General features: G+C 46.1%; 4 protein-coding genes across 5 annotated transcripts; 2 read left to right on the forward strand and 2 right to left on the reverse strand.

Moving 5' to 3' along the window:
• Window positions 1–803: 803 nt before the first annotated feature.
• On the reverse strand, window positions 804–7,276 carry LOC101786357 (neutral ceramidase). 2 transcript variants are annotated; one of them, XM_004969157.4, is made up of 10 exons: window positions 6,865–7,276; window positions 5,546–5,969; window positions 4,943–5,151; window positions 4,288–4,656; window positions 3,946–4,201; window positions 3,572–3,842; window positions 3,368–3,493; window positions 2,517–2,580; window positions 2,218–2,384; window positions 804–1,600 (listed from the first exon to the last, which is right to left on the reverse strand). In XM_004969157.4, the coding sequence occupies exons 2-10, from the start codon at window positions 5,893–5,895 to the stop codon at window positions 1,052–1,054; spliced, it is 2,361 nt and encodes a 786-aa protein (XP_004969214.1). In that variant the 5' UTR covers window positions 5,896–5,969; window positions 6,865–7,276; the 3' UTR covers window positions 804–1,051. The 2 variants fall into 2 exon arrangements, with proteins under 2 accessions (XP_004969214.1, XP_004969215.1); XM_004969158.4 differs by lacking the exon at window positions 6,865–7,276 and adding an exon at window positions 6,278–6,435 and having other exon boundaries at window positions 1,052–1,600.
• Window positions 7,277–9,618: 2,342 nt separating this feature from the next.
• LOC101787004 (neutral ceramidase) lies at window positions 9,619–13,709 on the reverse strand. The gene is made up of 10 exons (XM_004969159.2): window positions 13,563–13,709; window positions 13,059–13,445; window positions 12,751–12,959; window positions 12,145–12,483; window positions 11,797–12,052; window positions 11,438–11,708; window positions 11,235–11,360; window positions 10,937–11,000; window positions 10,637–10,800; window positions 9,619–10,342 (listed from the first exon to the last, which is right to left on the reverse strand). The coding sequence occupies exons 2-10, from the start codon at window positions 13,409–13,411 to the stop codon at window positions 9,794–9,796; spliced, it is 2,331 nt and encodes a 776-aa protein (XP_004969216.1). The 5' UTR covers window positions 13,412–13,445; window positions 13,563–13,709; the 3' UTR covers window positions 9,619–9,793.
• Window positions 13,710–15,962: 2,253 nt separating this feature from the next.
• On the forward strand, window positions 15,963–16,803 carry LOC101752869 (late embryogenesis abundant protein Lea14-A). The gene is made up of 2 exons (XM_004969160.3): window positions 15,963–16,321; window positions 16,455–16,803. The coding sequence occupies exons 1-2, from the start codon at window positions 16,044–16,046 to the stop codon at window positions 16,702–16,704; spliced, it is 528 nt and encodes a 175-aa protein (XP_004969217.1). The 5' UTR covers window positions 15,963–16,043; the 3' UTR covers window positions 16,705–16,803.
• Window positions 16,804–21,977: 5,174 nt separating this feature from the next.
• On the forward strand, window positions 21,978–26,287 carry LOC111257348 (protein FAR1-RELATED SEQUENCE 3-like). The gene is made up of 9 exons (XM_022826698.1): window positions 21,978–22,120; window positions 23,236–23,618; window positions 23,729–24,003; window positions 24,120–24,191; window positions 24,282–24,434; window positions 25,051–25,131; window positions 25,219–25,296; window positions 26,037–26,150; window positions 26,243–26,287. Exons 1-9 carry the CDS (start codon window positions 21,978–21,980, stop codon window positions 26,285–26,287), a joined length of 1,344 nt encoding a protein of 447 aa, XP_022682433.1.
• The last annotated feature ends 11 nt before the right edge of the window (window positions 26,288–26,298 follow it).

The following is a 26,298-nucleotide window of genomic DNA, read 5'->3' on the forward strand; positions in this document are numbered from 1 at the left end:
TTGAGCCCGACGCCGGTCATCAGCACGTCTTTCCTTCCTCGTGTAACGCGAACGGCGCGTAGGCACGAAAGCTATCCTGGCTGAGCGCACGCCGCTGCCGGGGGCGAGCGCAGCTGCTGCGGGGGAGATGGAAGCGACGGGCCGGAGGCGGCCAGCGGTGTTGGAGCCATGCTCGGAGTTCGGTAGCTCCATTTGTTGTAGGAGTGAGAGGGCTGCTTGCGCGTGCTCCTCCGTCCAGGGGACGCTGTTCATGAGCTCCTGGTCTAGGCCGCATGCCCGCATCCGCGGGAACCTCGAGTACGGCAACGTGAATGACGCCGATTCCGAGCTAGACGACGCGGGTGCAAGGGCGAGCACAGCGGCACAGCCGCGGCCCGTGGTCGGCCTCGCAGACGCTGTGGCGTCCCTGGCCGCAAGCTGCTCCAAGACCGACGCTGCCGCGGTGGTGACGGTGCTGGGGCGTTTTAACGAAATAGTAACGGTGGAATTAACGGAATGGCAACGAGGGGATTGTTAAATTTCCAATGGCACATAAGGGATGGCTATAATTTTGGATGGCATGGAGGGAATTTTCTCCTCCCTGTATTTACCTGCGGCTATCTGTCAGGTGATAGCTGCGACGCTGCTGGAGTCTGGTGAATCATTTGGGCCGGCATGACTACCTGTCAGGTGGAGCTCTGGGTACGCACGACTCACACCAATACCGCACAGCTATTCTGGCCATCCACAAAAATCATCATACAACTAGATTTCCCAAACCGTTTTACTTCACGAGATTGCACGAATTCGACATATGTATCGAGTTTTGTCACGAGATTGCACAAATTTGACATATATATATCGAGTTTGTAGTTATGTACAAGCTACACGTTCCCACGGGATTGCATACAAGATACAGGTTCGACATGGTCTGACAATGTTATTACCATCAAATACAGGTAAAAAAAACCATGGACCAACACGCTCTCGATACTGCGACCTGTATTTCAATATGAAATTTTCACTGGTGTAAACTCAGGTAGCTGTACTATCCAAGGCAACGGTGCACCAACTAACGCACGGCGAATGCACGAGAGGTCCCTGTAAAATGTCTGATGGAACCAAGCAACGTCTTAGAGGCACCGAAATGCCTCAATCTGTAGACACCTGATGGGGCATCTTCAGGAATTGTCCATTCCAGCGTCGCGAAACTCCTTGGACTTAGCTTCGCAGGCCTTGACCACTTGAAACGCAGCGACCAGTCGTCGTCGTCATAGGCAGGGACCCAATTGTCACTACCATCTAGCTTCTCGACAAGTGCAAAGGTGCCGTCAGTGAGAAGGTCATTCCTTGGGCAGGCTGAATAGAATGTAGCATTCACTATATTGCCCTTCCTGAAGGTTGAGCTTGCAGGAACATCTGAGCTGACATCTCCAAACTTCACACCAGGGGGGGTCGAATCAAACATGACGCCTGGGAGCAGTCCAATTTGCCTGTCCAACATGTCTGGAGGCTGGAAGTTTGTTGGGATCTCTTTGTTGGCAACCATGGCTGTAGCAAGTTTCTGAAACTCCTGGATGTAGGCACTCAGGGTGTGAGGGCCATACAACGTTGATGCTCCCTGCAAAACAAGCATTTATTTGCCAGGAAGATCAATAAATGATGGGCTGAAGAAATATCTGAACTTAAATACCAATAAATTAATACCATGGGGCCCTACGAACATGCAAAATCACCCTAAAAAAACATGAACCACAAGCACAAAACAAGAGAGAGAAAATAAAGCATTCTCTTTTCATGGAGCTAAAAGGAGGCTGATGCGGTTGAAGGAACTTTCAATAATTACACAAAGGGGCATCTACCAATAAGGGTGTTTATTTCAACAGACTTACAAACAAATTTTAAGAGGACCCACACTGTGCATGCCTATCATTGTTTGGTTTCTTAGATTGAGCAGAGCTCAGGGGAAAAAGGTATGACAACAAAAAGGAAAGATTCAATATCAGGTTATTCATGCAAGATGAACAGATGAGAATGAGACCTACAGGCGACAGTGCCGATTCAGCCATATTCAGAAAAAACATGTTCCTACCAAGGCAGTTAAAAATGCCATTACAAATAACTAAGTACCTACCAAATAAATTGTGTAAGGGCCAACAAATATCAAGCTAACTATGATTGTTTCATTTTATACGTACTATGCTCTCAGTCTAAGCAAGTGGCTTGAAATATTCATACCTCATATCTTTGGATCTGATATTCTTCAAAAGTTGTGATATATTGAGAATAGGTATTTGATAACCCAGCAAGAACAACATGAATATCATTAAATTCACCACTGTTGTCACTTGTTAGTACTTCTTTGACAGCATCTCGTAGCCGCCTGCCAGCCATCGTTGTGAATTCTGAACCAACGCATAAACATACAAAGTGCATAACATGAGCATGTGATGTCACAATAAATTGCAATAGATCAACACATCACATGCACTGTTGCTTGGCAAATTTTTTATTGGAGTTAAGAACTGGGAATATACCTCCAGGGACACACAGGATAACCATTTGTCCGATTCTTATGATCTGAATTGGAAGTATCGCAGGCTGCATAGAAATGCAGAATTCAGTACAGAACCAACAATTAATCAGTTGTGCAGATTCAGTAAAACAGACTTAAGTTCCATGTTCTTAATTCATGTATCATGGAAATTAATCATTGAGAGCAATTGAGATTGCGTGGAATAATAGATTGATTAGGGTATACTAGGTGTACAAATATATAGGCAGACCTTGGGAGAGGTTTATAGAATCATAACCAATTAAGGGATAACCTGCCTATCCTAGCACGGCGGGGAGCCGGCCTGGGCATTGGCGTGAGACACACCAGGCCCATACACGCACACAGCACATACATATCTAACAATCATGACACGTGATCTATGGTTCACAGGTGATAGACAGTTTAATATCATCAATACAGATGGTCTATAGTTCACAGGTGATAGTCTGATCTTAGCAGAAATGTCATGTTTGCCATAAATGAGATAATATTGGCTTATGATTTAAGCACTGAAACTAAGCTTCAGACCAGTTCAAAGGAATGGGACTCTCACAGAGTTAACAATATCACTAAGACAATGTTATTCCCTCCATTTTTAAATGTATTTTAAAATGCTTCATATCAGTATAGCTTGTCCTAAACATCATATATTTAAAAATGGAGGGAGTATATCAATCTATGTGGTACTGACCTGCAGAAACAATAGTTGCTCGAGATTGATGTGACCTTGGTATCAACTATTAAATAAGGCATTTGCATTTTCTAGGAAACTAGAAGTACTTTACAAAGCCTGTTTGCAATTGTTTATGAAAAGGAAGATGGAAGACATACTGCCCAGTCGTATGGTTCCTTCATTTCACCCGTGTCTAGCAATATTGGTTTTGGAGCTTGGCATTCAACTTGCTCCTTCCCTGGCGTCTTAAGTAAGTTTCTTACCAACCTCCAGAAAGGGTTTCCCTGATAAGAGACAGTATAAATCAGTCAATAGCATGTTAATAAAAATAGTGAAGCTAGTTTTTGATAGATATTGTCAACCTTGACATCTCCTTGCTTAAAGTCAAAAGCTCCAGGGCCATCGGTAGTTCCAGCAGCAAAGGCAAACCCCATGGCTGCAGGACATGTTTTCACCACCTGTTGTCCTCCTGTACTTGTAGGAACATTAACTTCGAGTTGCGAGAAATCTAGGTAAGTATGCCTATAATCAATTCTGCCTTGTATTTCTTCAGAAGCTGAATTAAAAAGATCTACAGCCTTGAGAAATTGCCTATTGCCAATGATACGGGTACTTTCAAACTCATCAGGATATCTGCAGTACAGAAAGACTTAAAGGATTTAATCATAATAAATTCTTCCGAATGTGGGAAAATGCGAAAGCCTTAATTATAATGATTGGTAAGCATGGTGCGTACCCTGGGCCTCGTCCATAGCATAGTTCATTCTTCCCATTGCACGTACTATGATTGAAGTCACAAGGAAGACCAGTGTCTATACAAAATGTTCCCAGGACATTTGGACTAACATCTCCACAGTTTGACTGACAGAATGCCGAAACAAATTTAGGTTTGTTTTGTTGAGTACTTCTAATGCGCCTGGTGATACTTGAACCTGATAATCGCCTGCCACCTGAGGCCTCGTAGGATGATGCCAATTGAACTAAGTCATCAGCTGCAATGTAAGAAATAGGTTAGCAACAACCAAAAGATCTTTGATTTCAATACAAAATCTAAGCAGTCAAAAAGCATCAAACATACTTATCTCAGTTGGTTCAGGAATTATTGAAGAGACTCTTCTCGGCAGTCCAGATATCTTGTGCAAAGATTCTAAACCATCATTAGTTACATGAGCCCCCTGCTTTGGAATACCATTTTGTTCTGCCCAATCTTCCATAAAACGTGCAGCTGCTCCTTTGTTATCACCACTTATCAATGAATTTGTACGACTCATCGATGTTCCATGAGTTGCAAACCAATTGAAACTCCCAACTGGACCCAGTTCATCATCTACAAACTTTATAAGGGTCATTTCTTTGTCAACAGTATACTGATACTTGCTTCTCTCCTCAGGAGGGTTATTCAGATATGCACTTGGGCTGCGATTCACACCAGCATCAAGGAGGTCACCTGGAAATCATGTGGTCACAAAATATTTTTTGTAACTAAGTCTCAGAGAATATCACAGAATGAGTAGAAATTAATAAGACCTTAGGACATATGATCATTACAGGCTTTCCAAATAGTCAGAAATCATTCAATCAACCAACCAGGGCTGAGTAGTAACCTTGGAGGCTTGGAGGCCTACTTAAAACTATATTATGTTTTATTTCGAGCGAGATGGAACAGATCGTAACTAGTCCCAATAGTTTTTGGGAAAACCTAATAAGTCCCATAAAACAAGTATAATTAATACCTTTGTTCACATAGATTTTCCCAGGGCGGAGGTTGTTGTGAGCTTCAACAATACACTGCTCAATGCCGTTGACAATTACATCAAATGATTGGCGAACAAACCCAAGAGACGTAACAATATAAACTACATACTGCAGATAACCACCAGGCCCGGCATGAGTATGGATTCCACTGATAGCCACATTGTTCTCATTATAAAGATCTCCATACCTACCAAATTGAGGTTTGTATAGTCAGCTCCAGCATCATATGGTGCATGGAAAAAAAAACTCTGTTATAAAATGTTATTAAATACATACTGATCGATTTGATCAAGATTATGTTAGTGTGAGTGTCTGGACTCTTATGTGTCAGTGGACTGCAAAATAGCTAAGGATTTTTTACATTTGTGGCATGGCATCTCATTAAGAAAATCTTATATAGTCAGGCACTAGTTTTTTTTAGTAGATAACATGAAAATCAAGTACTCTGTGAATGACAAAAAAAAAACTGCATGCGCAAGTTACAATGGATCGTGTCATACAAATATTCGAACAAACATCACATACAGTTGCAGAAACAAGTGACTTTCTGATAATAAGGTTCAAGGAATAATCATGCTTACCTTGCTTTGAGCCTTTCAAGCACCTTTATAGTAACAAGCTGTGATGCCATGCAAGCATCAAGATTCACAAACACAACACGCTTTCCATTGGGCTCAGCAACAATGAATGCACGGGCCTTTAGCCTGAAGTGAATTCCTGATGCGATCTGCTCGGTATTTGCATATCCCATCATGTTAACATCTGCCGCAGGCCCTGTTATGTCGTAGCTCCCCATACCAACCAAATACGGTGAGTCTGAAAGTGCGGGGCTGCAACTCTGAAGAATGAGTACTAGAAAAAGGCATAGCCATATCATCCGCGAACCAGAACCACAAACGCGGTAGCGCAAGCAAGATGATGCCTCCATCATGAACCAGGGAAGGGGGCTTTTTAATCAACTCATGCAAGTCGAATATCTCAATAAACTGCTGAATTAACTACACACTGCAAAAGAGGAGGGTGGGTATATGTTAGAAAATTCATAGAGCATAGTGGCATGCAAAGGAAGATATGGGTTATCCAAGCAAGAAAATGAGAGCATGGAATTTTCTGGAACACGGTAATTACATTTCTCCACATGAGCACAGTATACTAACATTCACGAGCTAATTTTTACCATCTATGACTGGAACTTCCTAACTAGACAAAAAGTAGGCCACTGTCGCAGGTAAGAATATGTCTTGAGCAAACAAAAAGGTAATATCGCACGAAACAATTCAACCTAACAAAATCCTAATGCTGATGGGCCTAACCGGAGCAGTGAGCTCCCTGAGCAGGAAGAGGTTGAGTGGAAGCTGATGGCAGTGCTATTAATCACTAGCCACACCAAATTTCAGCACTGCAGTGGACTGATTTTAGCAAGGGAGGTGACGGGCACAGGGAATAGCCTTCCAAGCACACACCGGGTCAGGCTCCCCACACTACTAATTTTCTTCTAAAACCACTTCTCTGACCTGGGATCCTTAAAGGCAATCAGCCGCCGTCCACGGCCACAGGAGATCAGCATCACAACGCTAATCAGGCAACAAGCAAACCCCCCACGACACGCCAATAACCACGCTAATCCCACAAGCAACGCCACAGCAAAAGCAAGAGGGCCAGTCCAGTCCAGTCCAGTCACTCCCCCACCAAACAAGCAACAGCAGCACAGTCCAACCGTCATGGAGTGGACGGCACACAAGCCAAGCCAAACAGCACGGGCTAGCAAGCATCCCACTGAACATCACAGCACCGATAGGAAAAATCCGCAGAACTGGCGATGAAACCCTAGCTTAATTTCGCACCAGATTAGCATAAAATCGGGGAGGGGGCAGGAATTATGAGGGGAAAGCGAACTCACCCCCGCGAGCGGCGAACCCCTCCTTCCTCCCCGGAGGATTTCAGCTGCGGCGGCGGCTGCAGTGCGTGGGCGTGGCCACCTCCGCCGCCACTTATACCTGGCACGGCGGCACCCCGCAGGTAACGCGACGCGACGGGCTGGAAATTCCGAGAGGGGAGCGCCTCGTAGTCGTAGGACTGGGATGGCGTCGACTTTGTGCTGCTCGAGCTCGGGCGCGGCCCCCTGCTAGTGGCCAAGTATTTTAAGGCAAGCCGAGTTCGAATCTGACGAAGTGTTGGGGACGGGCAAGCGGATGTGGACTGACGGTTGTGACGTGGACAGGGAAGGGAAGGGAGAAGAAATGGAGACGACCGCGACGGGGCCGACGGGGGACAGGCGGGGCGAGGCGTGGAAGACAAGCCGCTGCCCGCTGGGTTTGTTGGAAGGAGGCCCGGGAGGCAGGCGCTTGTGCGTGTGCGCGCGGGACGGCGAGGCTAGGAAAGTGCGGCTTCTGGAGGTCGCGGTGGCGTGCGCGCGCCTGGCAGGTTTTGGTGGGAACGGGGGAGGAGTTGAGGATGGGTCGGGGCTTCAGGGCTGGCCGTTGTGCCGCATCCATCCGCATCAATCAGAGCAGTAGAACCTGTGACTGACGGCAAGGCGATCAGAGATTCAGAGTCCACTGGGGCTGACCTGGAAGTTCGACTGTTCGAGGGCGCGCGCTAGCGAACGTCCCGAGTTCAGGGGGAAGTTCAGCACGAGCTGAACGAACAACATTGTAACACCAACAGTGAAAAATTTAGTTCTTACTACTAACTTTTGTCAAAGTTGCAGCGTGATCTAAATTGGACATTTTTTTTTATTTTGGTACTAACTTGTACGAAAGTATCACCGAATACAAGAGCCAAGATATTGCACCATTCGTACACAGGGAGATTGTTTTCTGAAACTCTCTTAACTCGCTGCAGCAGTGCACCACCCTTGTCAGTATCTGCTCCAACTTCATCTTGTCAGTGGTCCTTCTCTCGCAGACAACAAATTTCAGTACTGAAGTAATAGTAATAGTAACTACGTAATTGATTGATGAGTCATGCTTATTCTGCAATATGTCTGCTTCTCCCTAACTGGGCGTTCACTCTGGCTGTCTGGCAGGTTACCTCGTAGGGCCTTTCAGTCCGGACAAGTTTCAGTGGGTTGGGCGACGTTTGCAGCCAAGTGCTCTGATTTGGACGGCTCGTGTTGGACTGTCTCATCATGACCGGTGCTTCCTTTCAGTTCTTTCTTGGGGGCATCAGATCGCGATCTGCTTATGATTATCCCCACATGACTCGTTAGCCCGTTGGCCTCCGTATACGCTACGCAGACGTGATTAGCCTGAGCACAACAGCTTCGAACTATCAGATGTGCACAGCCGGTGTCTCCCAAGTGCTTGTCGGATAAGAACGTACGCGACGAGGCAGGCATCCGTGTCTTCACTCTTCAAACGATCTCTCACCGCCTGCCATGTTTCAGAGAGAGAGAGGGAGGGAGGCCAGCAAAGTCGCTGAGGGGCGAGGCGAGTTCCTCGGCCGCGTGATCCGATCCACGCCGCGCGCTCGCCGGACGCATGAGAGCACACATGCGCGGCGGCCGATCCATCTAGATCTCCGTAACGCATGCCGTTGCCAGTGCCCAATGATGAAAGGCAGATCGCACCGGTCTCGACAGCAACCACCATGCGTGATCACGTCCACACGCGGCATCGAGATCGTGCAGTGTGGCCCGGCCTCTCGCGTGGATCTCGGTTGCCAGTGCACTTCGGCCGCCATCCAATGGGCTCCGCACACCTCCATGGCTCCTTCCAAATGAACGAAGGAAACCAACATAGATGCGTGTGCTCGGAGCATCACTGCATCAGTTAGAAGGGTGACCAAGTAATGCCACAGCAAGCTGTCGATCCAAACCGGTTTGCAACTCCTGGTGTGGAAACTTTGTGAAGCATAGTTGAGCATTGCTGGCGCCATCATGGCATCACCCCATATGTTTGACGCATAGAGGCAATGCAATCTGCACGTACACCTTGTCTTCGCACACCGGCACTCTTGCTTGCTCGTCTTTTGTTAGTGCTTCTAATCTTTTCAGATGGTCATCGTTTCTGATACGTTTGGCCATTTTTCTGGAACCTGATCTGGCGCTCACACAGTATTCCCGGCTCCTATTGCGTATAGGGGCTGGCCTGCCAATCCCGCTTTTGTGAACCTTCCTTCCTACACAATTTCATACAACTAACAAATTCACCCAAAAACTTAAACTATTTGATGATGGATAGGAGCAATATACTTCAACAGCCCCTCATGTCAATGCTCACAAGGCTCGATCATATTTATTTGAGGGATGGTAGCCGGTGGGTAGTATACTTCAACCCTCCCTCTCCCGTGAGTCAATCTTGCTACTAGTAGCAGATCTTCAATGTTCAGTTCAACCTCTAGTCAAGAATTTTTTTTGGGACATCAACACAGTCTGTAAATATTGATTTTGTTATAATATAGTTGTAATAGATAAAAGTATAATATGGTGAAAATATTTTTATTACAAATATAATCATCATTTTTGAAATATCCAAAGTAAAACATTGTAATTGAAACAGTAGCTGATTGTGGCCAAATCAAGGAGCTTTGTTACAATACTTTTAAAGTACCAGTGGTAACGTTATTTATTTATGACATGAGGGAGTAGGCCTTAGGTTTTTCAGTGACGTTGGCGGCAACATGTCATGCTTAATGTTTGAATTTATTTCACTGGCAGTTATTAATGAAATTTGCCCCTTAGTGAAATTTTATATAAGAATAGTACATGTATTTCCAACAAGAACATTGGTAAAATGACTTGGTAACGTTATTAGCATCGACTACATATAAAAACCAAAGGGAAAATATGTGCATATTTTGGTTGATGTAAATTTCGCAGTTGACCCTTAACGTACTACAAATGCACTAGAGGTCCCTGTAAAATATTTTACAGACCCAATCAGCGGCTTGGACGCACCAAAATGCCTGAATCTGTAAACACCCGATGGGGCATCTTCAGGAATTGTCCACACGAGCGTCGCAAAACTGATTGGACTCAATGGTAAATGCCTCGACCACTTGAAGCGCAACGACCAATCGTCGTCATCATAGACAGGAACCCAATCGTTGCTGCCGTCCAGCTTCTCAACGAGTGCGAAGGTACCGTCAGTGAGAAGGTCATTCCTTGGGCAGGCTGAATAGAATGTAGCGTTCACTACGCTGCCCTTCCTGAAAGTTGAGTTCGCAGGAACATCTGAACTGACATCTCCAAACGTGACGCCAGGAGGTGCCTCGTCGACTATAACACCTGGGAGTAGCTCAATTTGCCTGTTCAGCATATCAGGAGGCTGCAAATTTGTTGGGACCTCTTCGTTTGAGACCATAGCTGTAGCAAGTCTCTGAAACTCTTGAATGTAGGCACTCAAGGTGTGAGGGCCATACAACGTTGATGCTCCCTGTAAAAAAACGCGTTTATCCCCAATAAGATGCTCATGAACAAAATTTCAGAAATAGCTTTATTACTGAAATAGGTATATTATTGTCAAGCTATAGATGTGAGACAATGTTACAGGATAAAGTGGAGATTCAAACATATCAATAAATATTGATGTTCCTAATAAGATAGTTAAAATATCCGTAGACATAGCTAGAAAATAAACTGTGAGCCAACAAAAATCAAGCTAATTTCAGCCATTTATCCAATATTATGTTGCTCTAAGAAAAAAAAAACTGATATGAGAATTACACACCTCGTATCTTTGCATCTGATATTCTTCAAAAGTTGTAATATATTGGGAATAGGTGTTTGTTAGCCCCGCAAGAACAACATGAATATTGTTATGAAATTGACCACTCTTTGTAAGTACATTTTTGACAGCATCACGCAGCCGCCTCCCAGCCATTGTTGTGAATTCTGAACCAAAATAAAAATAACAAGTAAAACTGCATTATTGAATATTCGACATCATAACAAAAGCAAACAGACCAAAACATCAGATGTACTGTTTGCTTGGCATATTTCTTAGGGGCAAAGAATCAGGAAAACATACCTCCAGGGACACACAAGATAACCAGCTGACCGATTCTTATAATCTGAATTGGAAGAATCGCAGGCTGCATGATAATACAGAATTCAATAGAGGACCAATGAACAATAAACAATCAGCTGTGCAAATTCAGTAAGAAAGTCACTTGATTCATAAGGGAACAACCATTTCAACTCATACCACTAGCATGGAAAAAAGGTGTTGACCACAAATAAACAATACAGAATTCAAAGCAGTTAAAAAGTTAGTATTTTGCAAGCTTTGTACATATATGCTTGTAAAGAGAAATGAGAAGACTTACTGCCCAATCATATGGAACCTTCATTTCCCCGGTGTCTAGAAGTATTGGCTTTGGAGCCTGACATTTCACTTGTTCTGGCCCTGGTGGCCTAATTACGTCTCGTACTAACCTCCAGAAAGCGTTTCCCTAATAAGAGATTGTGCAAACCAGTCAACATCATGTCAACGAAAATTGTAGCTAGTATCTGATTGATAAAAACCAACCTTGGTGTCTCCTTGTTTAAAATCAAAAGCTCCAGGACCATCTGTGGTTCCAGCAGCAAAGGCAAACCCCATGGCCGCTGGACACGTTTTCACTGACTGCTGATCTCCTGTACTTGTAGGAACATTCACTTCGAGTTGCGAGAAATCTAGGTAAGTATGCCTGTAGTCAACTTTTCCTTGTATTTCTTCAGATGCTGAATTGAAAAGATCAACAGCCTTGAGAAATTGCCTATTGCCAATGATACGGGTACTTTCAAATTCATCTGGATATCTGCAAGCCAGAAAAAAATGGGATTAATTTACACCAAGTCCTTTTAAATGTGCAAAAATATGGAAAGACTTGTAGGCACAGTGAGTACCCTGGGCCTCGACCATAGCACAGTTCATTCATGCCATTACATGTACTGTGATTGAAGTCACAAGGAAGGCCAGTGTCTATACAAAATGCTCCCAAGACATTCGGACTAACATCTCCACAATTTGACTGGCAGAATGCAGAAACAAATTTAGGCTTCTTTTGTTGAGTGCTCCTAATGCGTCTGGTAATACTTGAACTTGGTATTTCCCTTCCACCTGAGGCCTTGTAGGATGATGCTAATCGTATTAAGTCATCAGCTGAATAAAAGCAATTGAAAAATAAATAGTTTAGCAAGAGCCTTGGATATTTGATTTCGAAAGTCTAAGCAGTCAAGAAGAATGGAACCTACTTATCTCATTGGGTTCAGAAACTAGTGCAGAGACTCTTCTCGGATTTCCAGAGCTTACATGAGCAGCCTGATTTGGGCTGACGTTTTCTTCTGCCCAATCTTCCATAAAACGTGCAGCTGCACCTTTGTTATCGCCACTTATCAAAGAATTTGTACGACTCATTGATGTTCCATGGGTTGCAAACCAATTGAAACTCCCAAGTGGACCAAGTTCGTTGTCTAGAAACTTGATAAGGGTCATTTCTTTATCAACATTGTACTGATATTTGCTTCTTTCATCAGCTGGGTTGTTTAGGTATGCGCTAGGGCTGCGGTTTACACCAGCATCAAGGAGGTCACCTGAAAGCCATTTGCCTGACATCAGTTACAAAATATTTGCAGTAACCAAAAATCAGTGTAGCAGCCACATAGGGAATAGAATGTCAATAAAACTTCAGGGCAGCTTTCCAAGAATGGTCAGGAATGAAGGAATAGTAATTAAATCAACCAGAGTTTAAATAAAATTAATTTAACATGGGTAAAAAAAATCACAAACAATACCAAATTACTCCCACTAGTGTTTTAAAAAAAGCCTAACTAATCCAGGAAAACAGAGATCATTCGTACCTTTGTTCACATATATTTTCCCAGGACGGAGATTATTGTGAGCTTCGACAATGCTTTGCTCAATGCCGTTGACGATTACATCAAAGGATTGGCGAACAAAACCAAGAGATGTGACAATATAAACCACATACTGCAAATAACCTCCTGGCCCAGCATGAGTGTGGATTCCGCTGATAGCCACATTGTTCTCGTTGTAAAGACCACCATACCTGCATCATTGGAAATTTGCATAGTCTGCTACTCTGCTCCACCACCATGAGGACGAAGAGATTCGTGCAAATTATGATTAGAGGCACTTAGTCTGTTACCTTGCTTTTAACCTCTCAAGTGCCTTTATGGTCACAAGCTGCGACGCCATGCAGGCATCAAGATTGACGAACGCGACACGCTTGCCATCAGGCTCGGCGACGATAAACGCGCGCGCCTTGAGCCTGAAGTGGATCCCTGCCGCGATCTGCTCGGCGCTCGCGTACCCCATCATGTTGACGTCTGCGGCAGGCCCTGTTATGTCGTAGCTGCCCATGCCGACAAGATACGGCGAGGCCGAAAGCGCCGAGCGGCAGCAGCTCTGAAGAACAAGCAGCAGGAAGAGACAGAGCCGCCATGTCATGGGAGAAGCAGAACCGTGAAGCTGGTAGCGGGAGGAATACGGTGGCTCCATCAGGAGATTAAACCACAGGGAACTAGCTAAGGCACTGCAGAAGAGAAGAACGCATGCTACTGTCACAGAAACTTCAGAGAACAAAACGGCTCGCAAAGGAGGAAATGTATTGTTGAAGCAGGCAAATGGAAGAAAGTGAAGTGGAATTTACCGGACATGACTGCTCAAGAGATGTGTTGCGCATCAAGAAATCTGCAATGCCCGTTGGCCGACGACGAAAGGGCCGCCTGAGCTGAACCCGTGAGACCTGACGAGAGTTTCAGGCCAGCGGAGCGGGTAGATGTAGGCTCGCGGTGGAGTGTGGTCAGCCCTGTTAATTGGGTTGGGTTTATTGGTTTTAATGGTTTGGTTTATATAATAAGCTCATTTGAATTGGTTTATAATGAGTTGGCCTGCTAGATGGTTTGGTTTGGTTTGGGTTTTACAAATAAATAGTTTGGAAGGTGTTTGGGGTGTGTGGTATTATTTTTGGATCTAAAAGACTCTCAACCCGTGGGTTGAGACCCATTAAGAACCCAAAAGCCTGGAGCCTCATCTATCAAGAGTCGGACCCTAAAAATAAAACCTCGCGTTCACACCTTAAAATTTTGGATAAATTGATCGAAACTTGTTACAGATGAATTAGTTTAACAGTCCGCTACTGTATGCAAAGTAGTACGGCTGGACTTACATGTGGGGCCCGCGTCAAGAGTCGGACCCTAAAACTAAAACCTCGTGTTCACACCTTAAAATTTTGGATGAATTGACCGAAACTTGTTGCAGATGCATTAGCTTGACAGTCCGCTACTTTGTGCAAAGTAGTATGGCTAGACTTACATGTGGGCCCCACGTTGAGAGTCACATACAAACTCAAAAAAAAAGTTAACTAATGGGTTTTTATTGGGTACCTAATGGGTTCTTATTGGGTTGTAACCATATTTGGCAAGTAATTTGTATAACTTATGCAATGGTAAGTTTGGGGTGGTGTGGTGTGTGATAGTGGAGGTTTGGTTTAGGGTGGATTATATTTATTTTCTTATAAGAATAGATTGGTGTGGTTACAACATGGGTTACAACCCAATTAACACGGCTAAGTGTGGTGGAGACAGGGGAATGAGCAGGAGAAGAAGCGGACAAGAATGCCAGGGCGGAGAGCCGGAGACAGGCAGGTGGGGCGTCCAAGGCACGCCGTGGGAATAGAGAAGCTTCGGCTGGTACAACATTCGGGTTAACATAATTCTCAATGTGAACCCTCTTGGCCGTCATCTTTTGATTTTTTTTCCCCTGTGTGTAGGTTATTTTGTAGAGCTGGAGATCCGATCGAAATCTTCTTACCAAATGACAGCTTTACGCTTACTCCAATTTCAAGAAAAAACTAGAATGACACTAAGTATGAAATAACTAGCCCTTTATGAGCGTTCTCGCGACACGCATTCGTGCGCGCCTGCCTGCCGTGTATCGAGAGCGAGCGAGCAGCTCGGTGGAGAGCACGTCGGCGCTGTTTCCTTGTCTGCCTGCAGCCAGCTCGATTCAACGCGTCGCCTGAGGCCAGACAGACACATGTGATGCAAGGCTGGCCGATCCAAATTCTCGATTTTCCATTAATATTTGAATTGGTGCATGTCTGTTGTCGATCAAATTAAAGGCAGTTCGCTCGCAGGATACATACTATTGTGTACTACTAGTAGTACTAGTCTCTTCTCAGTGTAACAGCGCTGGGTGGTAGCGCATTCGATGCCTGTTCTGTTCGAGGAGTGGCGTAACGCAGAGACGTACAGTAAGAAAGGCTTGAAGCGCACTTGCCTGCCGCGCGTTGCCCGGCATGTGTTTCGGCTGGCACATGAAGCTCTGATCCGAACAGCGTTCTCGCCTTGGTGGGAACTGGGTGACTGGGGAGTGTGGACTGAAGTTAAGCAGGAACGTGAGTTTTCGCACCAACCATGTAGTCCTGTGAGGTCTCACGTCGTTACGATCATTTCACGCGGCAACTGGTTTGTCTTGTCTGGTTCTCATCATTTGGCCTGTCTGGAAACCTGATCGTTCATTCCACAACACCGATGCACACCTCCCCTCGCAATTTGTTTTGTCCTAGGACGGCGGAAATGACTCCATGTTTTTGTTTTTTTATTAGGAAGGCACAAATGGCCCAATTAAGGCCTCAGAAGACAGGAAGGCCATTAAAATGAGGCGCACTATCTGTGTCAAGTATGTGGAGGCCTGTCGTAGAGTAGAAACAGAGAAGCCCATAATCTGGAAACAACATTCCCGGCGTCTGTTTAAACTCGCGGCGAGCGTCTTGAATCCAAACGCCCGGGATTCCTGCTGATAAGCAGCTGGTGGTGGTACGAAAATTACCATTCCGTGGCCACCGTCAGAGCCCGCACAAGATCCACCGATCTCACCGTGCGCCCGTTGGATTGCTCCCATGGCATCTTGGCCGATCAAACGCATGCAATGCAACTCTGTGCGCACCCCTCGGCACTAGCATGCGGCCGCGTTCTCCACCTCCCATAAAGGCGCGCCTTCCTCGCGCGGCTCCAGCGCTTCCCATTTTCGCCTCCACCCGCACGCGTCGAGGGACACCACCACCGCGCCGTGCAACGAGACTGGCCGCGACGAGATTCGTCCATCGAATCCCCCATTCCCCTTCAACATGAGCGCGGCAGAGGAGGAGCAGAGGTCATCCGCAACCGGCGGGGAGGAGGAGAGGCGCGGCGGCGGTCTGGTGTCAGGCCTGGTGGATAAGGCCAAGGGGTTCGTGGCGGAGAAGGTGGCGAAGATCCCCAAGCCCGAGGCGTCGTTGGAGCGCGTCTCCTTCCAGAGCGTCAGCCGCCAGGGCATCGAGCTGCATAGCCACATCGATGTCAACAACCCCTACTCGCATCGCATCCCCATCTGCGAGGTCACCTACACCTTCAAGAGCGCCGGCAAGTACGTCATGGCCACATCCTGATCTCATCGCTTCATACCATTCTTGCTCCCGGCCGTCGTAGTAGGATCATGCATGCTTGTCCGTTCAGGCCTCTGATGGCTCGCTAACACGTACCGTGTGTTCTTGTGGAAGGGTGATCGCGTCGGGCACGATGCTCGACCCCGGGTGGATCGCGGCGAGCGGCAGCACCAAGTTGGAGCTGCCGGTGAAGGTGCCGTACGACTTCATCGTGTCGCTGATGAAGGATCTGGGCGGGGACTGGGACATCGACTATGTGCTGGAGGTCGGCCTCACCATTGACCTCCCGGTCATCGGCACGTTCACCATCCCGCTCACCACCGAGGGCGAGATGAAGCTCCCCACCTTCCGGGACCTGTTCTGATGATTAAAGTAATACATTCATCAAATGTCTCGTGGACGAATGTTCCCCCCCCCCCCCCCCACCCCCACCCCCTCGTCTTAATTTAGTGCTAGATGCATGTATCGCAGGTAACGATAAGGGTTGGGGTGATTGGAATTTTGTAGCACTATATATATCAGCGATCTTTTTTTAGGGCTCATCTGAGATTAGGACACGAAGAAATCAGTGGTACGATCGTTGGGTGGGGATCTCGGGTTCCAAATCCGGGGGCACTGGATGGTGCTCGTTTGTGGTGACTGAAGTAGCAAACAATCTCCTTCCTCCCTCAGCAAGCTTCGACAGTAGTAGTAGCCCGCACTGCCCTGCCGGCGGCGGCCTCCACCGCCATCCGCTACCGGCGGAAACCTTGCCGTCCCGCCCTTCTGAACCAATTTGATTGCTCGCCCCAGCCGCCTACCCCACCCACTGGAGGTCCTCCACTGCCCGGCGGACGGCACCCTTGCCATCTCACCTCCGCCCACAACCCGCCTCCTCCGCCGAGCCGGCCACCACCCCCGATCATCCCTCTAAGCCCAGACCTCCTCCAACCCCAGTACCGCCAGCCCCGGTCATCCCTCTAAGCCCAAACCTCCTCCAACCCCAGTACCCCTAACCCCGAAACCCACAACCCTGAATCCTAACCTTTCTTCTCCGGTTCCGAGCTGCATGGCAACAACCGACGCCAATAACTTCGCAAGAGAGACGACGACTCGATGGAAGAGAAGATATGGCTGATTTAGGGGGTGTTTGGCAGCACTTCACTCCAGGAAAAATTGCTCCACTGCACCAACTTCAAAAAATTCATAGCCAAACACGTCTAGCTCCAGCAACTTCGGCTCCAGGAAAAAGGTGGAGCAGGGGGTCAGATCCACATTTTTGGTAGAGTACCTCAAGGGGTGCTCCAAAAACTCCCTTTTTAGACCTCCTCATGGAGTTGGGGTTATTTACCCACCATTACCACTAGTTACACAACTTACCACTTCGTTTCTATTTTGCTGAGCCTCACGCGGGCCTATCTCTCCTCACACCGCCCCCGACCTCCCGCGTGCCATCGCACCGCCCCCGTCCGCCATGATCGCATTACCGCACTGCCCCTGCCCCCTGCGGGGTTGCGCTGCCCCGGTCCCCTGCAGCGCCATGGCCGGCCCGCGCCGTCCCAGCCCGCCATGGCCGCGTCGCCGCGCTGCCCCTGTCCCCTGCGGGGCTGCGCCGTCCCGGACCCCTGCCCCCTGCGGGGTCGTGCCGCCCCAGCCGGCCGCTGCACCCCCACCCCCACCCGTCGGGCCATGGCCTTTGGGGCAATTGGAGTCTGACCCCAGATCGGCGGAGACCTGGCGCCTCCTGGGCTCTTGGCCGATAGCCTCCTCCCCCGCGACCGCTCCGGCCCGACCAACAAGCTGGTCGCGACTGACGGCTCCGATGCTGCCTCGGACCGCTCGTCGGTGGTGATGGAGAGAGACATGCAGCTCCCGAGGTCGCTCACCGCGGCATCGGTGCTGTACTCCTGCTCCTTGGCCTTCTTCACTCCTCGCTCCTTCGTGGAGGGGGTGACATTGGCGACGGGCTTGGGCTCGGCCCTCGGCTTAGTGCTCGGCCTCAGAGAGCACCTCCTTGACAGTCTCCTCCTCCGGCGACGTCGTCATCGTGGTCCTCGGGTTTGCACCGTCACCTATCGCCTGCGGGGCTATTAGAAAGAAGAAGGACTAACATGTGGGTCCTACTCACAAGAGAGGAGAGAGGAGAGAAATGAAAGGAGACTGACACGCGGTCGCATTATCAAGGGTATAATAGACTTTTCACAACAAGACATCCTATTTTTGGAGCTGGATCCGTGCTTCTTGCCAAACATGTGGACAACTCCAATATTTTTCTAGAGTTGGTGGAGTGGAGCTAAAAAATTTGAAGTAGAGTGCTACCAAACACCCGCTTATTTTCTTCCATCGGAGATAATGAGCGGACGAGAAAAGGCCACGTTCTTGTTCGCTGTTACTGGAAAGCGACGAACGCACGTTTTCTAAGGTTTTCATTTCAAATCCCTACCTATAATAACTGGATAGACAATGACAACGATGCGCATTCACCTTCACAATATACATGGCTAAGAGCAACTTCAAGAGTCTAAAAAAATCTCCTCCAAAACTATCTATTGGAAGCTCTACTAAAAATTTATTCTCCTAAAATCATATCATCTCACAGTGGATCCCTAATAATAAACTCCCCAATACTTCAAAACTGATCACGTTAGCACGCCAGCAACTTCCCCCCTCCGGCCGGTCAGGAAGTCGCGGGTGTAGACACCGAGCCCGGCGTGCCGTTGTCCGCCTAGTAGTGCTCCTGAAGCATGGAGACGGAGCCGGCGGGCGGGAGCACGAAGGATGCGTTGTTCATGCTCGCCGCAAAGGACGGGCAGCGTCCTGGTCCCGATCGCGTTGCACAGCAGCTGCACCGGCTAGCAGTCAGAGATGCCGAGCTCGACAGTGACGAACATGCGGGTGTCCACAGACAACGGCACCGTCGGCGCACCGAGGAGCACATGCGCCTTCAGGCTAGTGAAGGAGCGGAAGGCCGTGGCGGTGTCGGTGTACGCCGGCATTGGCGGCAGCTACACTGGGAATCGCGGTTCCCGCGGCCGCCTGTGGCCGTGAGCTGCAGGAAATTCTGAGGACGAGCAGTTCATGGGTGATTGGGGAGGACTAGACCCCCGCATATGCGGGGCGACAGGGATATTTTTCGTGTCCGTGCATTTTTACGGGAATGATGGAGGAGCTGTTGGAGGTAATTTTTTTCCCTAAATAAGGTTTTGGTGTAATTTTAAGGGAGATTTTAGAGTTGCTCTAAGGTTTAAAAAATTGGAGTAATTGAGAAGGGATGATATAGGTGGGCCTGTTCCAACACTCCACGATCATCAAGTTTCCATAGCAAGATGATATTAATGATGAAATGGAAAAAATAGGATGCCAGGTATAAAAAGTAGTGTGGTCCCCTTCTTAAATGAGGTAAGTTTTGTAAATTAATATCCAGATTTGCAAATTATTATCCTGGAACAAGTTTTGTAGACTGCTCTGCATTTTATAAAAAAATAATAACTATTCCGTACCCGAGCCCCCCACGGACCAGCGCACCTGCCCGCACACGAGATGGACTAGTTTCCCTTCGTCAGATTTTTTTTACAAGCGACAACAACCGCGCTGAAAGGCCGTCCACCCGCAACCGTGATCTTCGAAGAATACGTAGAACGCCGCCCTCCGCGAGACGTGCGGGTGGCCCAGGATGCGCCGGAGCGCGGCGAGGTCCTGTTCCACGGACCGGCGCGCCGCCGCGGCGTCCTCGGGCGGGCACGGGTGGCGTGGCTTCCGGACGGCCTTGACGGCGACGTGGACGCCGACCGGCGCGCCGCCGCGGCGTCCTCGGGCGGGCACGGGTGGCGCGGCTTCCGGACGGCCTTGACGGCGACGTGGATTCCCGTGCGGACGTCCCGCGCGCGGTAGACATTGTTCAGTGAATTTCTTCAGCGCGCGGTAGACATTGTTCAGTCAATTTCCTCTCCCTCAATTTCTTCAGTGAATTTCTTCAGTAACTTATTTGTTGGTTTGCTTTCTCTTTGCTCAACATTGTCCTGCATTGAGGTTTTCAAATGGAAATTGTTATGATTGTCAGTGAATTTCCGCGCGCGGTAGACATTGTTGACACTTTTCTTCATTTTAGCTTCTTTTGCTAAAGCAGTCACTGACAATTTTTTTTTGTTAAAATGGACCTAAAATCTTAAAAAGATCTAGTAATACGATGCACAAGTAATAAATAGGACTTCATTGTTCAGATTGTGATGCTGAAGTAGTTCTGCTTCGTACAAGGAGATGAATGAGGACATATACCTGTTTAAACTATCAGTCCAATAGCTGACAGTGCCTGGCTTCGAGTCATTAACTTTTGCCTTCTTCAAGCTACCTTGTGACACAGCATAGGGCAATGCACCAGCAGCAGCAGCAGCAGGTGTGTCCTTGGCGGTCTTTTTAGGTTGGTTTTCCACAGGCTTTCTTGAACGGTGACGGTTTCTGTTGATGTGCCGCTCACAGTGGTCTGCTGAAATCCCACTAGTACTGTTGCTATCTTTCAACTCTACCGTGGATTGTTTGAATACACCATCTATCCAGTAATAGGCTTCTGCAGAATGGTCGAAAGTTATCATGCAAAATTGTTAACAAAATTCTGCATATAAAGGAAATTCTTAAAAGCCTCCTTATTGCTGCTAAGTATTACATAAGATGGGGATTTATTTGGTTCAGATTTCAGAGTTCTGACTTGTATGTATAGTAAGAAATATTTACACCCATTACCTTTAGTTTCGCAATGACATGAGATCGCTGAAAGGCAGCCAATATGAAATCCGACAGTCTTTTCCTAACCTACAAGACTGTAATATCAGGGAACCTAGAATATACAATTGGAAGTTGGAACTTATAGAAGTCATGTTAGGCAAATAACCAAGTCCAAAGCCAGACAAGACATAAGGACATAGCATCATTGTGGATTATGGGTGAAGGTGGCTATGTCAGAATTTTTAACTTTTAAGTTTTGTACTTCTTTCATTTAGCTCTTGCAACATGTTCCAACAAAAAATAGATGGACTTAACATATCACTGCTCCATCAGTTGGTCAAAGGATCATTTAGGATGGCTTTCAGAATTATTAAGTTTGGCAAAAACAAAAACAACAGCTGCAATAGTTCAACATATATGATGAATCCTTCAACTTTATCTTGCGACATTGTTTACTAGTTGTTTATCAGCAGTGGTCTGTTCAACAGTAGTGATTGGATCATTGATTTCTTCAGTGAATTGCTTTTCAGATTGGTCTGGTGAAATCCCACTAGTACTGTTGCTATCTTTCAACTCTACCTTGTATTGTTTGAAGACACAATCTATCCAGTATCTTCTACTTTTGTCTCCTCTGCGCATTCTTCAGTTCTGTCATTGCAACATATTCAAACTTCTCTTTCGTACGCTTTGGCTCGGATCTCAGTTGCCTCTTGTGATTCTGACTGGTCTGTTCAACAGCCACTTTCCAAACTTTGTGATTGCCATTCAGTTTAGACACTGGACTCTAGACAGTGCAACTTCCAAGCTTTGAACTCCAAACAATTTTTTTTTGAGATGGTTGTTGTGTCATTGAATATTTGTACAAACTCTGAATCGGCAAAATACAGTTCTCTAATGGATATGCAATGTGTTATTACCTTTCAGACCACCTTGCCAGTGATGGGTTGTCGGAGGATATTGTTTGAAGAAGCAGGGCCGTCCGCGCCGAGTAGGGACTCTACGGATAGCCCTTCACCGAAAAGGCTGGAGATGAACGACATGAGAGTCGCCGTCGACGTGAGAAATACAGAAGTGCCGGAAAGGTCACCGCGACGATCTGAACCGCCCCAGCCGGGAGAACGAGACACTATTGACTCTTGCATCAAAGTTCCGGAGATGTTGGAGAGCTCCAGCACTAGATTTCGAACTCCACCCACACAGATAGGTTGCCAGCAAGGGAGTAATGAGGATCGAACCATTACAACGGGAAGACAGGGTGTTGTGTTCTTGCCTCCGGATACTTTGGACGCAAACCAGATGATTGCTAGTGAAGAAGAAATTCCACCACAAACACACGTAAGTGATGCATGATAAATCTTTGTTTGAATTGTACAAAGCAGTTATATGCACAGTTAAAAAGCACAAATGCATGAGAGTAGTCAGTGAACCAATATATTATGTCATATCTTTAAGGCTGTGATGATAATTGAATTTTCTACGCAAATATTGGTTCATATGGCGGTGCATTAGTATATGATGTTAATTGAAATTAATGTTATTTGAAGCAGAATGAAAGCTTGGATCCAAATATGATACCCAGAGAAGGGATGTCATTCCACACGGAAGCTGAAGCAAAGGCGTTCTACATGAGATATGCACAACTGGCCGGGTTCGGCGTGAAAATGTGCAACAAGAAAAAATTCTCTAGAGTGATGAGGTGTAGCTGTGAAGGAAAAGGAGATTTTTATAAAGGTGATGAGGCTCTGCGAGTACGGAACAAGACAACAATGAAGACGAAGTGCAAAGCTCATCTGAAGTTTACGAGAGTGTATGACAGTGAAGGCAACGAAGTAGATATGATTATAGAAAATGCAAACCTATTTCACAACCACCTGTTGCATACGCCTTTGAAAACCAAGAAAATGAGGTCACACAAGAGCACGGAACCAGTACTTTATCAAATAATTGATGAATTGCAGGAAGCCAGCGTGAGTACGCAAAGTATAAAGAATGTATTGCAAAATATGCATGGGGGTGCAGAGCTTGTTCCGATAACATCGCGGGACATAGAGAACAGGTAAAAGAACGTCACACAGTTTGTTATTCTTGAATAGTAAGGTTCATGCCAAGCTAAAGTATATGATCATTGGTGTCGTTAATGAAATGTGCTTAAAATTTAGAAGGATAAAATGTTGAGTTTTTTTAATCTGTTTTATAGGAAGGCCACTAATGTACGGGAAGAACACGCGGATGACATAAACAAGCTTATTGAATTCTTCAAGGATTGTGAGGCTCAAAACCCGCAGTTCCGATGGGAACCCAAGCTGGACTCTGAAGGTGTTATACACAGCTTATTCTGGAGTCATGCAAGCATGCAGGGCGATTATGCAGATTTTGGTGATGCAATGAGCTTTGACACAACTCATAAGACTAACATTTATGAGAAGCCACTAGCAATGTTTGTTGGATCAAACCACCATCTGCAGAATACATTGTTTGGATGTGCATTGGTAGGAGATGAAACAGCTGAAACTTTTGAATGGGTGTTCAAAGCATTCAAAAAGTGCATGGGACAAAGTAGAACAAGGTGTATCCTCACAGGTAATATGTTCATCATTGATGTTTATGATAAAAATATTTGATACATGAGCATATACAACAATTTAGAGCAATTAAAGAACTAACAATGATGAATTTGCATCTTGTGATAGACCAAGACCAGGCAATGGGAGTGGCGATTGCCAAAGAGTTCCCAGGGGTTGTTCATAAGATTTGCAGATGGCATGTGGTGAACAAGCACATGCCACATCTAACCAACCTCTTTGGGATGTATGCGAAGAAAAATTTCAAGGACAAATTTTATTCTGTGCTAAACCACCCACTCACCCCTGTGGAGTTTGAGGCCGCTTGGCAGGAACTATTGGATGAGTTCGACCTACAAAAGGATGGCACTTTAGATAGCCTTTACTGCCAGCGACAACTGTATGTACCGGCATATTTCAAAGACCAATATTGTGGCCGGATGGCATCGACACAGAGAAGCGAGAGCTCAAATTTTGTCATGAAGAAGTGTTTTGTTAACAAGCACACGGCTTTGCACAGGTTCGCCAAAAAATGCTTGACTTCATGCATTCACGTAAGATGAAGGAGTCTGAAGAGTCGTACCATGGAACGGTAATGTAACCAGCGTGTCAATTCATATTTATGGAGTTCGTGTATAAACACCATTTCCCTTAACTAACTGTTGCTCTTGTACTGTGACAGAGCAAAAGGCTCACAAGAAGCAAGTGGCCATTTGAAATACAGGTTTCAAGAATTTATACTAGAAATGTTTTCAAAGACTTTGAAAAGAAGATGATCGATTGCACGGCTTTCGATATAGAAGACAATCCAATAGAGGGTGAAACATGCTATCTGGTAACTCACACAAATAGGTCTTCTAAAATATCTTGGGGGCAGCACCAGTTCAAAGTACGTGCAAACAAAGGAAATGGTGAGTTTCATTGCGAGTGCAAAGAGTGGCAGCATACAGGTACATGATAAAACTGTTACAATATTTATAGCGTACATCCCAATTTCTTATTAACAGTACATATACTCTCTTGGTTGTTTAGGTTTGTTCTGCGTGCACTTGTTGAGAGCCTTAATGAGAATCCAGCTAAATAGTATACCACAACATTACATTCTCCGTAGATACACAAAATATGCACAGCAGGAGTTGGGATTCGATAGGAATGACAAGCTCCTAGTTGGGGCTGATGGAGTCACACAGTTGTACAGAATCAAAGATCTAACGTCCCTAGCAATGGCTGCAGTCAGGTCTGGGAGCATGTCGCGCGCTGCGCACATTAGAACGAGAGAGGTGTTGGCAAAGCTTGACAAAGATAACAAAGAAATACCCCCTGACATCGGGCCAAGCACAACAGACATGCACCAAGAATCACCGGGAGAGGTAAAAATTCTAAAATGTTGCATGAAGTGTATGTTGCATGGCAAGGCACTTAACCGCATACATCTGGGTTTGATTTTGCAGGAGTTATCAGATTGTAGTGAAAGTGATGATGGCTATGGTGACAACACAAATGATGAACAATTGGCGAAAAGGGTTACCCAGGTAGGCTTGTATCATGATACAGGTGTATGCGAGTTAACACACTGGGAAAAAAGATTTTCACAATAACAATGATGCAATGTGAAGCAGGAATTGGGACAAGCGAACGTGGATGGAAATGAAGCCAGAGAGAGTATAAAGGGGAAAATGGTTCTTGCAACAAATCTGGTATGATTTGTGATGGAAGTAGTTTAAATACGGGAAAGACGCAAGTTAACTTGCATATCTGCAAGAAATATTAAAAGAGATGTGTTAATTGTATTACAGGATGCTTTTGGCGGAGACTTTGTGCGAAACGAGGTTGTGCTAACCAACCAAACAGACATGACAACTAAAGATGCAAGAGTGCATGAAGGATGTGCACCCCACAGTGGCGAGGTTAGAAAAATGAGTTTGGAAATAATTAATGCCATCACCATTGTTGCATTGAATTTAAAGTTTGTGCAATAATCTTTGCAGTATCATGCCAATGATGATAGACTGATCAGCCGAGTCCCACCTACGAGATCCAAGACTAAAGGGCGGAGCATACCACCATCTGAAAAGAAGGAAATTACGCTGGGAGCCAAAGGTGTGAAAAAGGGCACAAGGAAATGCAGTATTTGTGGGTACTACGCAACACATAACGCGAGAACATGTCCCAAACTCCAGCATAACAAAGAGCCCTTGGAAGTATTGAAGAACAGAATGAGAGGCAGGCCACGAGGAGCACAACATAAGAGAAGTGCCAGCCAGCATGATAGTGGAGGAGAAGAGCATAACATAGGGCGACAGCAGGACACAAAGAAGTGCCAAGAAAATAAATATATTGATTACGAGAGCAATGACGAGCAGTTTAGGGACACGGATATGGAAGGGTGAGGACCAGATACGCGTTGTACATAAATTTAAATATTTTTTGTCAACAGTGTATTCCAGTCTTTGTTGTCTACACATTAGTATTTGAGGAGATGTGCCTTGTGGAAGGGGAGCTTCCGGACAAACTAGCGAGGAATGGGACAACAGAAGGCGAGATTAGCACGGTAAGTTTTGAGTATTTGAAAAGAATATGAAAGACAATAGAAAAGGATTATTATATTGAAGTATTATCATAGTGTGGTATATACATTTGCAGAATGGGGAGAACACGAGGCGGAGTTTCCAGCAGATTGGACGGTGAAAAACAACATC

Source organism: Setaria italica, chromosome V, assembly GCF_000263155.2.
Source record: "Setaria italica strain Yugu1 chromosome V, Setaria_italica_v2.0, whole genome shotgun sequence".
Taxonomy (NCBI): Eukaryota; Viridiplantae; Streptophyta; class Magnoliopsida; order Poales; family Poaceae; genus Setaria; species Setaria italica.

Excerpts from the sequence above, each read along its gene's own strand:
- LOC101786357 (XM_004969157.4), bottom strand. The coding sequence starts at position 5,895 with ATGATGGAGGCATCATCTTGCTTGCGCTACCGCGTTTGTGGTTCTGGT. Across the intron at positions 4,657-4,942 it reads GAAAATCTATGTGAACAAAG|GTGACCTCCTTGATGCTGGT; the intron begins GTATTAATTATA and ends CATGATTTCCAG. Across the intron at positions 2,581-3,367 it reads AGGAACCATACGACTGGGCA|CCTGCGATACTTCCAATTCA; the intron begins GTATGTCTTCCA and ends ATTTCTATGCAG.
- LOC101787004 (XM_004969159.2), bottom strand. The coding sequence starts at position 13,411 with ATGGAGCCACCGTATTCCTCCCGCTACCAGCTTCACGGTTCTGCTTCT. Across the intron at positions 12,960-13,058 it reads CTTGAGAGGTTAAAAGCAAG|GTATGGTGGTCTTTACAACG; the intron begins GTAACAGACTAA and ends CCAATGATGCAG. Across the intron at positions 11,361-11,437 it reads TTAAACAAGGAGACACCAAG|GGAAACGCTTTCTGGAGGTT; the intron begins GTTGGTTTTTAT and ends ATCTCTTATTAG.
- LOC101752869 (XM_004969160.3), top strand. The coding sequence starts at position 16,044 with ATGAGCGCGGCAGAGGAGGAGCAGAGGTCATCCGCAACCGGCGGGGAG. Across the intron at positions 16,322-16,454 it reads ACCTTCAAGAGCGCCGGCAA|GGTGATCGCGTCGGGCACGA; the intron begins GTACGTCATGGC and ends TTCTTGTGGAAG.
- LOC111257348 (XM_022826698.1), top strand. The coding sequence starts at position 21,978 with ATGGGTTGTCGGAGGATATTGTTTGAAGAAGCAGGGCCGTCCGCGCCG. Across the intron at positions 24,435-25,050 it reads AGGGTGAAACATGCTATCTG|GAGTTATCAGATTGTAGTGA; the intron begins GTAACTCACACA and ends TTGATTTTGCAG. Across the intron at positions 25,297-26,036 it reads TGGTTCTTGCAACAAATCTG|TGTATTCCAGTCTTTGTTGT; the intron begins GTATGATTTGTG and ends TTTTGTCAACAG.